Source organism: Priapulus caudatus, unplaced genomic scaffold, assembly GCF_000485595.1.
Source record: "Priapulus caudatus unplaced genomic scaffold, Priapulus_caudatus-5.0.1 Scaffold603, whole genome shotgun sequence".
NCBI classification, from domain to species: Eukaryota; Metazoa; Priapulida; class Priapulimorpha; order Priapulimorphida; family Priapulidae; genus Priapulus; species Priapulus caudatus.
The window spans coordinates 116,630-131,605 of NW_014577664.1; the positions used below are offsets into that span (position 1 = coordinate 116,630).

A 14,976-nucleotide genomic window follows, 5' to 3' on the forward strand; every position below is an offset into this window, starting at 1 on the left:
GTATATAAGGTTAGGTAGGTAATAGTATATATATAGTATATATATCAAGACGATAGATAGATCAAGATAGTAATATATATATATGATAGTCACATCAAGAGGTATTATGAAGAATTATTCCTTCTTTATACGCTCTTTATTCACATGTACATATCACGAACACGTAGTTTACGTGCTCCTTAGCTCTAGAACTATAGCGCTTCGCGCCTAGGGTATAGTTTTAGAGCTACATGCTTCTGTGACAACAGGCACTTGAAGCGTTTCAACTGTAAACACACGCCGCCGCCATCACAGGCACTTGAAGCGTTTCAAACTATATATATAATATATACATATATATATATAACGCGTGAACAAAGACCCGCACTCTGTCCGGGAACTAGCGCGTGGCAGTAACGGACGTGCGAGAATCGCTTACCTGTATAAGCGTACGCGGCCATTCTGAGAACCCTTTCCGGCAGGTAGTATGGGTGAGTGCCCTGCATTATGATGGGCATTTTGAATGAAACACCTGTCTTTCTCTCTCCCTCAGAGCGCGCGCTCGCTCTCTCCCTCTCTCTCTCTCTTTCGACGTTCCAATCGGGCTATGTGCACCGTTTTAGTTCATTCAGCAGTTCGAGGCTGCCGAACATAACATCACACCATCACACGCGCGCGCGCACACACACCGCACGGGAGGCGGGACAGCACTCCAGCCCCGGCGCGCGGCCGACGTTTCCTCAGTACTGCAGCGTCTGCCTTCCGACGGGCCGCCACGCAGACGTCCGGGCAACCGCCGCTCGAAAACAAAGACGAATTGACGGAGAAGTACTCGAGACTCCCGCTGCGTGCCTACCCTCTCTCTCTCTCTCTCTCTCTCTCTCTCTCTCTCTCTCACTCTGCGTGTGTGTATATACGCAGCAGACCTCGACCTGAGGCGGTAAATTCCGGGACAAGGAGCGGCGAGCAGGCCAGACCCTTGAATGCCCGGGCGATGACGCGCACAATGGGAGCTAACGCGTGCACGCGCGTGTGTATGTATATGTGTGTGCGTGTGTATGTATGTCTGTCTGTGTCCGTGTGTATAAATACCGCGCCGAGTCGGTCCCTCCACAGCTAGCACGTTAGTTCGGTCGACACGTGCGGCAGCATTCTTATCACGACTAGCTCGCACTATCAGATGATGACCCCGACTTCCCACTTGCGCGTGTATCTCTGTATATGTACTTTGCTGAACGCTTGCCGAACCACCTAGTTAGCAAGGAATCAGCGAACTCTACCTTGGGTACAGAGCTGCCTGGCTGGCTCTCTCTCTCTCGCGCACACACACACACTCTCGCTCTCCCTTTTTTATTTCTCGCTCCGTATTTGTGTCACACTCTATCTGCCTCTCTCCGGGGAACACGATGGCCGACGTTTCCACTCTCCGATGACGCACACAACTGTCGAATAACAACTGAATCTGTCAACAGATGGATGCGAGGTCTACGGGGCCGTAAACTCGGCTACGGTTGCTGCTGCTGCTGCTGCTGCTGCTGCTGCTGCTGTCGCTGCAGTAGTCTGTCAGTGAGTGCTCCTCTTCCTGCTGCTGCTGCTGCTGCTGCTGCAGAGGCGGTGCCTGCGGATCCCTGCCGCGCTGCTGCAGCTTCATTGACGTCAGCACTTCATTCACAAGTTTGTTCTCTCCGCGCCCGATCGATAATTACTGAGTTAACATTCCTCCCACGCCCGTAGGCGGCGGCGGTGGCAGCAGCACGGAGGATGGAGAAGAAGACGAAGCAACAGCAGCTGTGCTGTGCGGCACTGTTACCCGGCTATGATCGCAGACAGAGTAGGCGGATGGTTGGCTTCTTTCTCTATCCCGCCTGCGAAGTTACTTCACGATCGCACGGACGAGGGCGGCTGGCTCGTTGCTGCCAATTCACGCTTTACAGACGGCGGGGGTTCGCTGCACCCAGCAGAAAACTACACACACGCGCGCGCGCGGCCCGTTTATATATAGCAACGGACGCGCCGATGTTAGGGCACGAGAAAATCCGTGGCGCTGGCGATATCGGCGTCGATCTGTTGCTGTTGTTGTTGCTGGTGCTACTGCTGCCCTAATGATCCCGTATTAGCTCCTATCGGCTGTTATCGCCGCTTAACGAAGGCAGACGGTGGACGGTGCTCGTACGCGATCGCGAACGAATGCAGGCGGGCGTATGAATGAACAATAAGGAAGTCACCAGGGCTGCGCACCGCTCAGCAAACACCCACGACATCGGGCAGGGAGGCCCGGCAGGGGCGCCGCGGTCGCTCGACTCCGAGCCGCTATCGAGCCTGTTATGTACGGCTGCGCGGATAAGTGGGCTGCTGCTGCTGCTGCTGCTGCTGCTGCCTCGCACTCCCACGCATTCGCCTGCTGCTGCTGTAGCGACAGCCCTGAATCTTCTTATCCGATTGCAACTGATGCGCGTCCAGCACGCAGCTGGATCGGAGAAGGCGGTGGCGAAGAGAAGGAGATGAAAGAAAGAAGAATAACGAAGAGGGAATGACGCGAGCAAGCGAGCTGACAACACGTTCATATCTGCGACGGGCGCGTCATCAGAGAAGAAACACGTAATCAACGACAACGGTCGCTCGAATGAATGAAACAGCGGGCAGTCGGCCCCTTAATTACTTAAGCATACATATATCGTTCGTCGGACATCGATAGCCGCGAACAATCTGACAAGGAATGCCCCGATAATGAATAGTCAGTGCCAAGAAGCCCGCAGACGGAGGCCGGGCGCAAATTACTAGGAGAAGATGGAATTTCCCGCATGTATGCATCCCGCGTAGTCGGGAGAAAAATACCTCAGTGCGCCGAGGGGGTTCGTTTCCGATGCAGACGCGCGCGCGCGAGGCGCAATTTGATCCGCATCCCCACCCTCTTCTTCCTCCTCCCCCTCCTCCTCCTCCTCCTCCTCCTCCTCCTCCTCCTCGCCGTTCGCGAAATGCGGTGAAATCAAAATCGATATTCTGCCGGCAAGCGCGTATCAGTTTGCCAACTTCGAAATAGTTGCACATATAAAGCGATATAGGGAACACTCTATGTGCATCGCACGCTGGCGCACCTCGCTCGCGACGCGCACAGGCGCCAGCGTCCCGCGCTGTGTGCCTAGGTAGCCTTCAACCGAGTACGCACACAGCGAGGTATTTAAATGGCAGAAATCCGCAGCACTTTAAAACGTAGCATGATGCAATCAACGTTGTACGTTGTTTGGTTCAGTTCGTGGTGAAAAGGCGTGTTCCGTATCTGTCTTTCTGCAGCGTCATCCCCATAATTCTGAGTCATCACTATCAATGGGAGAGAAAGGGAGGGGATGAGGAGAGGGATCTCCCCCTTTTTCTCTTTTGTTCACTTACTCACTCTCGCTACATGAGATTCCGGCCCCATCTAATAATATTAGATAATATCAGTAATATGCGATATCTAATATTACATTCTATATATATATATAGGGCCTAATATATATAAATATACTACTTGAAAATATGCACGCTCATATTGTCCCTAGCCCCAGGCGGTGGATGTACTGACCAATTAACATATTACCTCCTATAAACAGCTACTCTAACATCAGGCCAGACCTGCCACGGCTAATTTGATATATTAACGCACCCTGACGGCCGACACCCACCACATCTCATAGCAACGCTTGACACGCGTGTATCATTCACGTAACAGATGGAATCTCTCCTCGAACAAAACTGCTTTCGACATTTCTTTTGTTCAATCACTTGCTCGTTCAAATCTCGTAACTCAACCCGCTGGAGAACGTTTGGTTCATACGTGTGCGGTCGTGCAGTTCGGCGGCCGCGTTCACCAATTTTAAAATAAATAACGAGAGCATCGTTCGCAAGTATGGATGTTTGTGAGTGCAAATGTTTGTACGTGCGTATGTTCATAAGACTGCAGTAAAGTACAGATGTTCATAAGTACAGATGTTCATAAGTACAGATGTTCATAAGTACAGATGTTTGTAAGTACAAATGTTTGTACGTACGTATGTTTATACATACAGATGTTCACAAGTACAGATGTTTGTAAGTAAGGACGTTCATAAGTACGAACGTTTGTGAGCACGGATGTTCATAAGTCCTGATGTTCGTAAGTAAGGATGTTCATAACTATAGATAATCACTAGCAGGGATATTCGTCAATATGGATGTTCATAAGTTTGAAAGTTCTTGAACATTGATGCTTATTCGTCTGGATGTTCTTAAGCACAGATGTTCATAGGTATGGATGTTCATAAGCACTGATGTTCATAGGTATGGATGTTCTTGAGTCCATATGTCTACTCAAAAGTACACATGTAGATGTTTAAACGTATGGATATTCATAAATATGGATGTTCGTAGGTATAGATATTCTTAAGCATGGATGTTTGTAAACTTACAAGTATGGACGTTCGTAACTACAGACATGTCGTATGTCTGGCCGTTCATGGGCATGAACGTATGTCAGTACGGATGTTCCTAAACGCTGGCGTTCAAGCTCCCACGTGTGACATTCATACGATGATGCGTCGTCAAATTCGGTTACCCAACCGAACATGGAATAGGTTAAGTAACTGATTACTACTATTATTATTATTGTTGTTGCTAAGGAGAGAAACCTTCAGGACCATCTAGTTAGAAATTTAGATGGTCCTCCTAAATTTTAGATGGTCCTCCTAAATTTCAAATTGTTCTCTAAAAGTAATGAGGCATGCAAGCGTAAGAAAGAGATTTTACATGGAGATAAATTATTCACCTACAATGAATGTATCAAACGATACAGTAATTGTTTATTAACTTTAATAGTATATTGCAATGTGGAAACTTCAAAGAAAATTACCGTAAAATGGGACCAAAATATTCAATGGTTCGTCGGACCATTGACTTTCAAAATCTGATTATTTGATGGCCCCGGACCATCGGACCATCGCTTATTTCGACCCCTGATTATTACTATTATTATTATTATTATTATAATTAAGTCGGCACGGCGCACTCACCCGTCATGCTTTCCTCTGTGTCGGTGCCCGTCTCCAGGCTGTCCGCTGCCTCGGCGGCGTTGAACAGCGATGAGCCCGCACTGCTGAACTCGTTCGGCGACAGCGACAGCTCCTGCCCGCCCTCGATGAGGTTCCCGTTGCCGTCCTCGCTGAAGAGGTCGCCGAAGGTCGCGTCGGTAGGGGGCGCTACGCCGGCGCCGCCGAGCAGCGCTGACGCGTCGAGCGCGCCGCCGACGACGACGGCGTCGAAGCCGCCCTCGGTGAGCACGTCGCCCTCGTAGTTGATCTGGCTGAGCATCGTGTCGCCGGACGTGTGGCGGAACCGCAGCGCGCGATCCTGCATCGCCCCGCCGCCGCCACCCGCTCTGCCCTCGCCGAACAGCGCCACCTGCGCGTCGCCGCCACCGCCCGCGTACGCCATGCCCGTGGCGGCGGTGTTCGATTTGGCAACCATCATCGTCGCGTCAGGCGGCACGGTGGCGACCCCTGCCTGGTAGTCCTGCGCGGCGGCGGCGGCGTCCATCATGGCGGCTCCGGCGTGCGCGTGCGCCATCACCTCCTGGTAGACGCTCGCGTCGCTGTTCTGGTAGGAGAGCTGCGCGGAGAGCTCCGTCTGCTGCTGCTGCTGCTGCTGCTGCTGCATCGTCGTCATGGCGTCGCCGCCGCCGCCGCCGCCGCCGCCGCCCGGCTGCTGGCTCATGCTCACCTGGGGGAAGACGAATCGTGACTGCGAGCCGAGACTGTGCGCACTGCTGGGTGTCATCTGTCCGTGGTAGCCCGGCGACGGCGCGTGCTGCTGCTGCTGCTGCTGCTGCTGGTGGTAGCCGGGCGACATCACCTCCTCCTTCACGGGAATGTTGAACGTGAAGTGCTGATGCTTTGGCGGCTGCGGCTGCGGCGAGTAGCCCGGCGACGTCATCGGTGACGCCATCTGGTGGCCGACGGTCGGCGACGTCAGCGGCGACGCCATGCCGGAGAGGTCCTGCGTCTGGAAGCGCTGCCGGTTGTAGGCGGGCACCTCCGGATACTGGAACACGTTCGCTTGCTCGCCGCCGCCGCAGCGCGCCGACAGCTGCTCGTCGAACGACGCCTGCGCCACCTGGTGGACGGTCTCGAACGGCGACGAGGGCACCGAGTGGTGGCCGACGTCGTACGGCGACGACGTGACGGCGCGGTGCGTTTCGAACGGCGACGACGGCACCGAGTGGTGACCCTGATGCAGGTGCTGGGGGGACATCATCTGATAGCCTCTGCCGCCGCCGCCGTGGTAGTGCTTGGTGGGAGCCTGCAGGTGACTGGACAGCAGCGGGTAGTTCTGGGCCGTGTGCTGCTGACCGGGGTGTCCCCCGCCGCCGCCCCCGCCGCCACCCATCTGATCCTGATGCATCATCGGCATGTCGCCGGTCGACATGCCAGTGTTGTAGGCCATCTCAGCGGACTGGGATCTTCTACCACATCTGAAAGCGAGGGCGATTTTGATGACGTTTGCTATATATAATTCGCTCGCAACTTTCAACGAATTATCTCGACGAATCATGTCAGTACGTCACTTATTCGTCTTCTTCTGTGAGTAGGAATACCCAACTCTGAACTACGCACCATGAAAATTCGCATCAGTGCAGAAGCATTATCGTGCTCTGTTGGGAGCGGGTGCGTTATGCCAAGTATAAAAAAGGCCTGTTAGATAACAGTAACCACACTAATCTGTCATACACAGGAAAGTAATATAGCATATTGTCACGAAGTAAACAAAATTCCATTGCTGGGCGATCAAGAGGAAATGCAACCTCTACAAAAACATTAAGCATGCCAAGCGTTATGCACGATGGTAGAAATATAGTGCTAATGGTATATGTGGATTGAAACTGCATGTATTAACAAAGTACCTAATTAGCTAAATGCATTTGAGAGTATATTAGCATTTGAAATTTGAAGAGAAGTGTGATAATCATGAAAACACCCACTCATGTAAATTCGTTATACCAAAAAATGGTTGTTCCATGACTCATGCCACCATGCACCGTATAGTGTAATACAAGATACCCAATGAGATAAGTTAGCGTAAAAAACACACAATAGATTCGGACGTTTACGTTATGCATTCTTATTTACTGGATTGCAGTTCTTCCCACAAAGCAAAACATCGAACCGACGCCTACGCACTAAGCCGGAAATGTAGTAAATAGACGGGGAAACGCTGCAAAGATGTCGAAAGACGACAACAGGAAAAAGCGCCCTCGCAGCAAATGTCAAATTCGCTCACTGTACACTCTGCGCCCACGACATACTAGTCACGCGGGAGCGTCTGCAATACCAGACAGCTTGCTTGATTGCGCCCATCTGAAGGGTAAGCCGTAGATAAGTCTGATGGCGGTGTCCGATCAATAAATCAGGCACCTGCCGATGCACGACACGAATGCCCGCTCTCTGAACGCCTGGATTTTGACACTCCCCCCCCCCCGCCAAACGCCGAGCATAAGAGCCTGTCGCTACTTGATTTTGCAACTAACCGCCCTCTAAAGCGCATTATTGTCGCTTCCTAAAAAAAGGGGGGGGGGCGCTAGCGGATTATGATTATTTTCCCGGCATTCTCGTCGCGACGCCATAACCAAAAGTAAGACCTAAGTAATAACCGATAAGTATAATAAATAGCTGGTGATGAATAGATGCTGGCCTAGTTAAACATCACCTCGACATATCTATATCTATATCTCCCCTCTCACTCTCTCTCTCTCTCTCTTTATATATATATATCATTTATGTCGAGATGATGTTTAGAGATGATAGATGATATCAAGAGCGTATAAAGAAGGCCTTCTTTATACGCTCTTGATGATATATATATCATCTATATTCACGTCGACTGCTTTGCGCGTGTTATTCATCATAGATTTTCGTCTTTGTTCGTTTACTGTTATCCGTAATCCGTTATCGCATCATAATTGCGACCTAGTCGCGAGGCAGAACATCGGGATGCGGCAGTACACCGCGCTCCAAATGCCTGCAGAGGGCTACGCGGTCAGGAATAGCCAACTAGCGCCACCTGTTGAAGCGTTAAATATACATTCGAACTCGATAAGGTATTGGTTCACCCACACACAGTACACACCCAGCGCAGTACTCCTAGAACCCACACGTGTGTTAAACCGGATGTGCATTGCTATGCGTAGAAGCAGAAATAAATTAAGATTAGATCTTATGTCTTTCTTCTCTTTAAAAGTACAGCCTTGAAAATTTGAAAAAAATGTACATTTAGTATTGTACATATTTTGATTTAATACGTGTGCACGTACACGCGCTTGCCGTGCGTGCGTGCGTGTGCATGTACATATACGTACTAAACCGAGAGCGCACGCCGCACTCGAGATTTCACAGATTTTTGTCCCAAATGACCCGGTGATCTGTGACGTCACACAACCCCTTGACTAACTACGAACTCGCTTATATGATCATATACATTTATATTATCACACATAAACAGTTTATGTGGCCTTGATATGATGAAATAGGTATAAATAATACATGATTACATGAAACGTAATTTCCTAATACAGCCAGAACAAACTGCTATCCGCTGCTTCAACTAAAATTTGTGTTCTTTAGTAATATAGTGACATAATATATTCAGTAGAGTACAATGTGCAGATACACTATAAAAAACGCAAGAATGCATCCATTTCTGTATTTTGTTACGCAAGATTGATATGAATGAGTCAATATAGGCCTGCATGTACGAACTCCTTTTACACTGTATTTCTCGCCCATTTGGATAAAACCGTATGATATCAGTTCACCTACTATCGTACAAACAAGCAAGCAAGCAAAATTGAAATGAGCGCTGGAAGTATTCTACGATGTGTCTCACATTCTGCTAACGATGCTAGTGAACTGTGGCTGCGCCTAGAATTTGGAAACAGATATGTTTTTCGTGTTTCTGAAATCGAGAGTGCACTCGAGACGGTAACAAAACAAATACGTCATGCTATGTGGCTGGCAGGATAATTAACCTAATCTAAGGATCGCCAAGAATTATCTAACTATCTAAGATTACTCTAAACGTAAAAAACATTTCGTTTTTTCTTACTAAAGTTCACCTCAATACGAATGTGTAAAAAAAGGTGGAGGTCAATTTGAAATAAGATAATAAATATAAACATAATAATAACCCCACATACATTTTAATTCCATTTTTTTGAAACCTTGTATAAATAACTTATTATAAAAAAACTCTGTTAATAATGATATATTGCAATTAATAAAATGGTGTAAATTGAACTGTAAAGTGAATTAGCAGCATGGCGAATTATCATTGGTATTAAATCGATAAATGCGAGCTGGGCTTGGAATGAAAACAACAACAAAAATACTCTAAATTGAGTCTACGTTGCTGCGTAAACCACTCGGGGGTTTAGAAGTTGTCATGGTAACAACAAGGCTCAGCTTGCTTCGCTGACTCAAAGCCGCTAATAAGCATTGTGCTGAAATTCTATGAGAGGGGAATTTGTTGCCGTTGCCTAGACAATGTGATCGTCATCGCCGTAAGTAAGTAAGAATTAACGCTCTCGTGACGGATGCTCGCGCCTCTCAGCCTCGCAGCAGCACACCCCTGGCTCTACCCCGCACCGCGAGTGCATTACTGTGTTTATGCGCAATTGAAAAGTAAAGATAAATATATACATGTAGCAGCGAATCGCACAAGTTGCTAAAGAGCGGCGCAGGCATCCCCAGCTAAGCGGGCAATAACACATGGAAAACACATGCTACCAACAGCTAATCACCCTAGGTTTGCCCGCGCATCCAACCTACTGAAGAGCACACATCAATGTATATACTAGACGCCAGCAGAGACGGTTTCTTATTGTACAGAGTCTATGAGTATTGCCTGGCTGCAGCTGCCACAGCATCTTTGTGATAGACAGACACTAGCACGCGCACTGTGGCTGCGCATCATCGCCAACATCATCATCAGCCTTCCCTGTTGTCAGTGTTGATACAGTTAAGTGGCTGGCCACATGAACACGCGCGCACGCACATAAGCGTATATAAACTAGAAAGGTCAGTTGTCGCCAACTACATGTATCCCCCGTGTTCTCCCCAAGATGTGTAAGTATACGAAGTTTGGTCGCGCTAGGTCAATTAGGGGCCGAGTTATAGAGCGGAAGGGAAATATGATGAAGGTCAAGGTCAAGGTCAAGGTCAAATAAAAGCCGCAGTGACCTGGTTTTGGTACGCGACACACATTCTCCCCAAGATGTGTAAGTATACCAAGTTTGGTAGCGCTAGTGCAATTAGGGGCCAAGTTATAGAGCAGAAGGGAAATATGATCAAGGTAAAGGTAAAGATCAAATAAAGGTCGTAGTGACCTGGTTTTGGTAGCGCTAGGTCAAGTAGGGGCCGAGTTAGAGAGCGGAAGGGAAATATGATCAAGGTCAAGGTAAAGGTCGTAGTGACCTGGTTTTGGTACGCGACACACCTTCTCCCCAAGATGTGTAAGTATACCAAGTTTGGTAGCGCTAGGTCAATTAGGGGCCGAGTTATAGAGCGGAAGGGAAATATGATCAAGGTCAAATAAAGGTCGTAGTGACCTGGTTTTGGTACGCGACACACCTTCTCCCCAAGATGTGTAAGTATACCAAGTTTGGTAGCGCTAGGTCAATTAGGGGCCGAGTTATAGAGCGGAAGGGAAATATGATCAAGGTCAAGGTAAAGGTCGTAGTGACCTGGTTTTGGTAGCGCTAGGTCACTTAGGGGTCGAGTTATAGAGCGGAAGGGAAAATATCTGCGGCGGCGGCAGCGGCGGCTGTGCAGACATGAAACCATAGTATCCCCGCCGACTTCATCGCGAAGGATACAATAATAAATAATGTAAATACATACATATTGTAGTCATTTAAACTATGGCTGATCCAACTTCAGCTACAATTAGACAATAACTATAGCGATGGGTCGGGCCTGTGAATTATCACTGCGTATAAGAAGTAGCGGATATGCGAGATTTATAATAATGAGAACATGAGCTATACAAAATTATGTATTTGCTAAATATCGAATGGCATTTGTAAAGTAACACCTTACATTCTCTAATCTCATCTCTTGCAATTTCCTGCGAAATCTTCGCGTTTTGATGTAGGATTTTTAATTTTCAACAGGAAGCAATCTTCCTAATACGTCTACAGTTGCCATATAAATGTAGTTTTGAGTCCATTTAAAATTTCACATTATAGCTACACTGCTTGCTAGACAGGACCGGAGGCCAGTCCAGCTGTTTCATGTTTTATAATGTGCAACAATGTAAACTGGATGGAATATATTAACTATGATTATCCATTTTTGATAGCCATTGTGAGCCCAAGTTTGGTTGTGTGGCTGAGACACACAGACAGTCTTCCCACAGTTATCTTATAGATCAATAACCTCACAGTTGTACATGCAGATATCGTACATACACGTGTGCATAACCGCGCGCACACAGGCATAAATGCACGCTCACACGCGCGCTCACTGTCACACGCGCGCACGCTCACACGCACGCACACACGCACGCACGCACGCGCTTACACGTAATTACCAATCAGATTAAAATCGGCGGGAGCACATTTATGGCATTGCATCGACTGACTGCAGTTCCGTTCTGGTACATTCTGCGATTGATAAACCTCAAAATTAGTTATGCGGGAAGCCATATTTAATCAGACTTGGTTTCGTGATATTTCGGATAATGCCTATGAGGAAAATATCTAGCCAGCTTCTACACACAGCAGCGTGCTGCAAACACTCCTAAATGTATACAATGGTAAAAAATACTGCTAGTATATATACACCGACTAGTATCTTTCTTTGTGTGCGATAGGGATTTTCTGCAACATGATCCAACATGGCAGTCGGTCGCATTTTCTGCCCTAAGGTATTATCGGGGACAATACCATGCTCCTAAAGTATCACTAGTCGCCTACGGCATCAGTATTAGTGCGACTAGATATCAGTAGTACTAATATCTATTACAGTCAACTGCAGTAAACTACTGTTCATAAATATTCTCTTCCTATTATATAAGCAGGGATTTCGTCATAAAGTTCCTGTTACGCAGAGGGCAAAACACAGCGAGGAAGCTCGTTATCATGCACCAGCACGACACCGGCGTCAGCTCCACACGCCACGGCTATCCTGAGATATATGAATTACGACAACTATTTGCGCATGCGTCTGCAGTGTTGTGCACTAAATCATTTAGCTCGCGTGCGTCACGATAGTATCTTGCACGTGCCAGCGAGTTCACCTGTCAGGCGAAAAACGCACGTAGTGAATTGGTGAGGTAAGAGAGTCGATTTCCGCTGCACAAAAACCTTAGTCGTTAGCTGCTTTATGCACTGTTAAGTGCCTAACAGTGGGCAATCTCGTAGTTGAGAAGGGTAACTGCTATCCTGGTTTGATGGGAAAAAAAACAGGTCTGATATAAAGGCATAATGTAATTTCATACATCGCTACACAAGCATACTCCTGATATTCCTAATATTGTTATTCTGAACATAATATGCCAATGGTAGATATCTGCTAGGCTTACCATTCTTGTACCAGTGACAAATCATTATATACATATATATCAGAAGTAGTTAATAGGAGAGGAGTGTGACTTCAATAAACAAGGGAAATTCGTCATTTACTAGCCTTAGAATACTTACGATTTACTACGCGTAACTCAACCAACTTGAGCTCAAATCGTACACAGTACATTTGCTTAGCATCGTGCGAAATCGTTTCCTCGTATACACCCGCAATCCGGAGATACAGACTAAAACGTACGACACGATTTTCCATTATGTTGCCAGCTAACTGAATGTATAAACCGCCTAACTTGAAAATAAAAAAAATTAATTAAGGCAGCTCTTGCGCACTCTTGCTCCCTCGGCGATGCGGTGTGGCTCGCTAGTAGCTGCCTTTTGTTTCAAGTTAGGCGGTTTATACATTCAGTTTGCTGGCAACATAATGGAAAATCGTGTCGTACGTTTTAGTCTGTATCTCCGGACTGCGGGTGTATACGGGTAAACGATTTCGCACGATGCTAGGCGAATGTACTGTGTACGATTTGAGTTGGTTGAGTTACGCGTAGTAAATCGTAGCTATTCTAAGGCTAGTAAATGACAAATTTCCCTTGTTTATTGAAGTCACACTCCTTCCCTATTATCTACTTTTGATATATATTGATGCTGAGCATAGATTTTATAGCCCTACCCACCGTTCTCTGCCCTGTAAATAAAGCACAATGAACCAAATGACAATTTACACACACACACAATTTTCACTGATAGCATTTCATGTAATAACTGCACCAGTGAGTTATGCAGTGTGTGTGTGGGCTTTTGTATTTTGGCTTTTATGCAGTGTGTGGGCGTTTTCCTTATGTAATGCGGTTAGTTTAGGATATGAAATACCAACCCACCATCGATATACCTATCTATTAGTACTGCCCTATAATGTACACAATCAGCATCACTCCATTTCGTTAGAAACAAATCCTGCCACTCTAAGTCTATCCCCAGGTTGACCACAATATTGGATTGTTCACGGGTTTGTTGTACGTTGAATGCTGCATATGCACGATCAAGTGTCAGTTTGCCAGGTAGTGACAACTCAAGAACAACTACAGCAAATGTGTACATGTAGATGGCTTGAGCTGGGAGGTCTCTCCTTCTCTCTCACCCACCCTTCTCTCCCACTTTCTCCCTCTCTTCTGCTCCCGCTCTTTCTTCTTACACTTCCTCCACTTTCTTTTCTTGCCATCCACTCCTCGTTCTCCCCTGCTTCCTTTCTACCATTTGCCATCTATTCCCTACTCTTCCTTTCCTCATATCTTCCCTTCTTCGCTCCTATCAGTCCATACTACCTGTGCCTCCTCTATGACTTCTTCATCTTCCTCTTCCAATGCTCCTCTCTTACCTCTCGCCTTTCTCATATTCCTATGTATATTATTGTATACATAATTATATATTCTTACAATGACATATTATGTATGACTTGTGTTATATTATGATTTGTCAATCCATTACGTATGTCATTCATTATGTTATTATGATTTGTCAACACATCAAATAATCTTTTGATTTTCCTGTTTAAGTAGTAGCAGAGATTTTTCATCTGCCACTCAGTCAAAGTATGACACCTCTCCACAGTTCAAACCAACAGTCACTGGTGCTACATGGCTCTAGTACGATGCATCACTACTAGCACATTGCATAAATATGTCTACATGATTGGACGCCTGTGAATACTTCAATCATGCTCATTCATGCCCAGACATGATACTGTGCATGCTAGAATGTGACTGTGCATGCATACACTACTTGTCATTACACATTTGACTGTTTTCCTAGTTTTCTCACCTGCTAAAAATAATTGCGTCGCTCTAGGAGTTGCGTCTTCAGTTCTGTAAAAGGGAAAAGAAGATGTTATCATATTTCTAGACAAGCTAATTAATACATAACATTATATCTATACAAATATTTCTGATGATTATTTGTCTGTTCGTCTGTCCGGCTATGGACCAAATGGTTGGTCCCTGTGGGCTGAAAATTGGTCCACAAGAGTAACTTGAACCGGGGGGATAGGTGCGTGGGATAGGTACCAGAGGTCACAGGATGTCATCGGATGCCAAAAACATTCATGTACGGCTAAACAAAGCCAGATAGAGAGTTCGTTATAAAGTACAAAATGTGCATTGACCCAACAAATGTGTGGGTGGATGAGGTAAAATCTGACCTCCAAGGTCATGTAAGGTCGCTAGAGATATATATCCTGATATATATATATATATGTATAATATGTATATATGTATATATATATATATATATATATATATATATATATATATATATATTATTATATATATATATACTACTTACCTTACGTACCGTTACGTTACGTTACGTTACGTACGTACGTATTAGTTTAGTTAGTTAGTTACGTACGTACGTTGGTT

At 46.5% G+C, this 14,976-nt stretch overlaps 1 protein-coding gene and 1 long non-coding RNA gene across 2 annotated transcripts in view; both read right to left on the reverse strand.

The window, feature by feature from the left end:
• Window positions 1–6,375, reverse strand: part of LOC106812043 — a 79,691-nt gene extending 73,316 nt beyond the window's left edge. Inside the window, exons 1-2 of the mRNA XM_014815800.1 lie at window positions 5,710–6,375; window positions 5,004–5,562 (exon numbers count right to left, since the gene is read on the reverse strand). Of these exons, the coding sequence (XP_014671286.1) occupies window positions 5,004–5,562; window positions 5,710–6,375 (1,225 nt within the window). The remainder of the gene's footprint in view (window positions 1–5,003; window positions 5,563–5,709) is intronic.
• Window positions 6,376–6,379: 4 nt separating this feature from the next.
• Window positions 6,380–14,976, reverse strand: part of LOC106812051 — a 21,554-nt gene continuing 12,957 nt past the window's right edge. Inside the window, exons 3-4 of the long non-coding RNA XR_001394277.1 lie at window positions 14,381–14,424; window positions 6,380–6,460 (exon numbers count right to left, since the gene is read on the reverse strand). This is a non-coding gene — a long non-coding RNA (uncharacterized LOC106812051). The remainder of the gene's footprint in view (window positions 6,461–14,380; window positions 14,425–14,976) is intronic.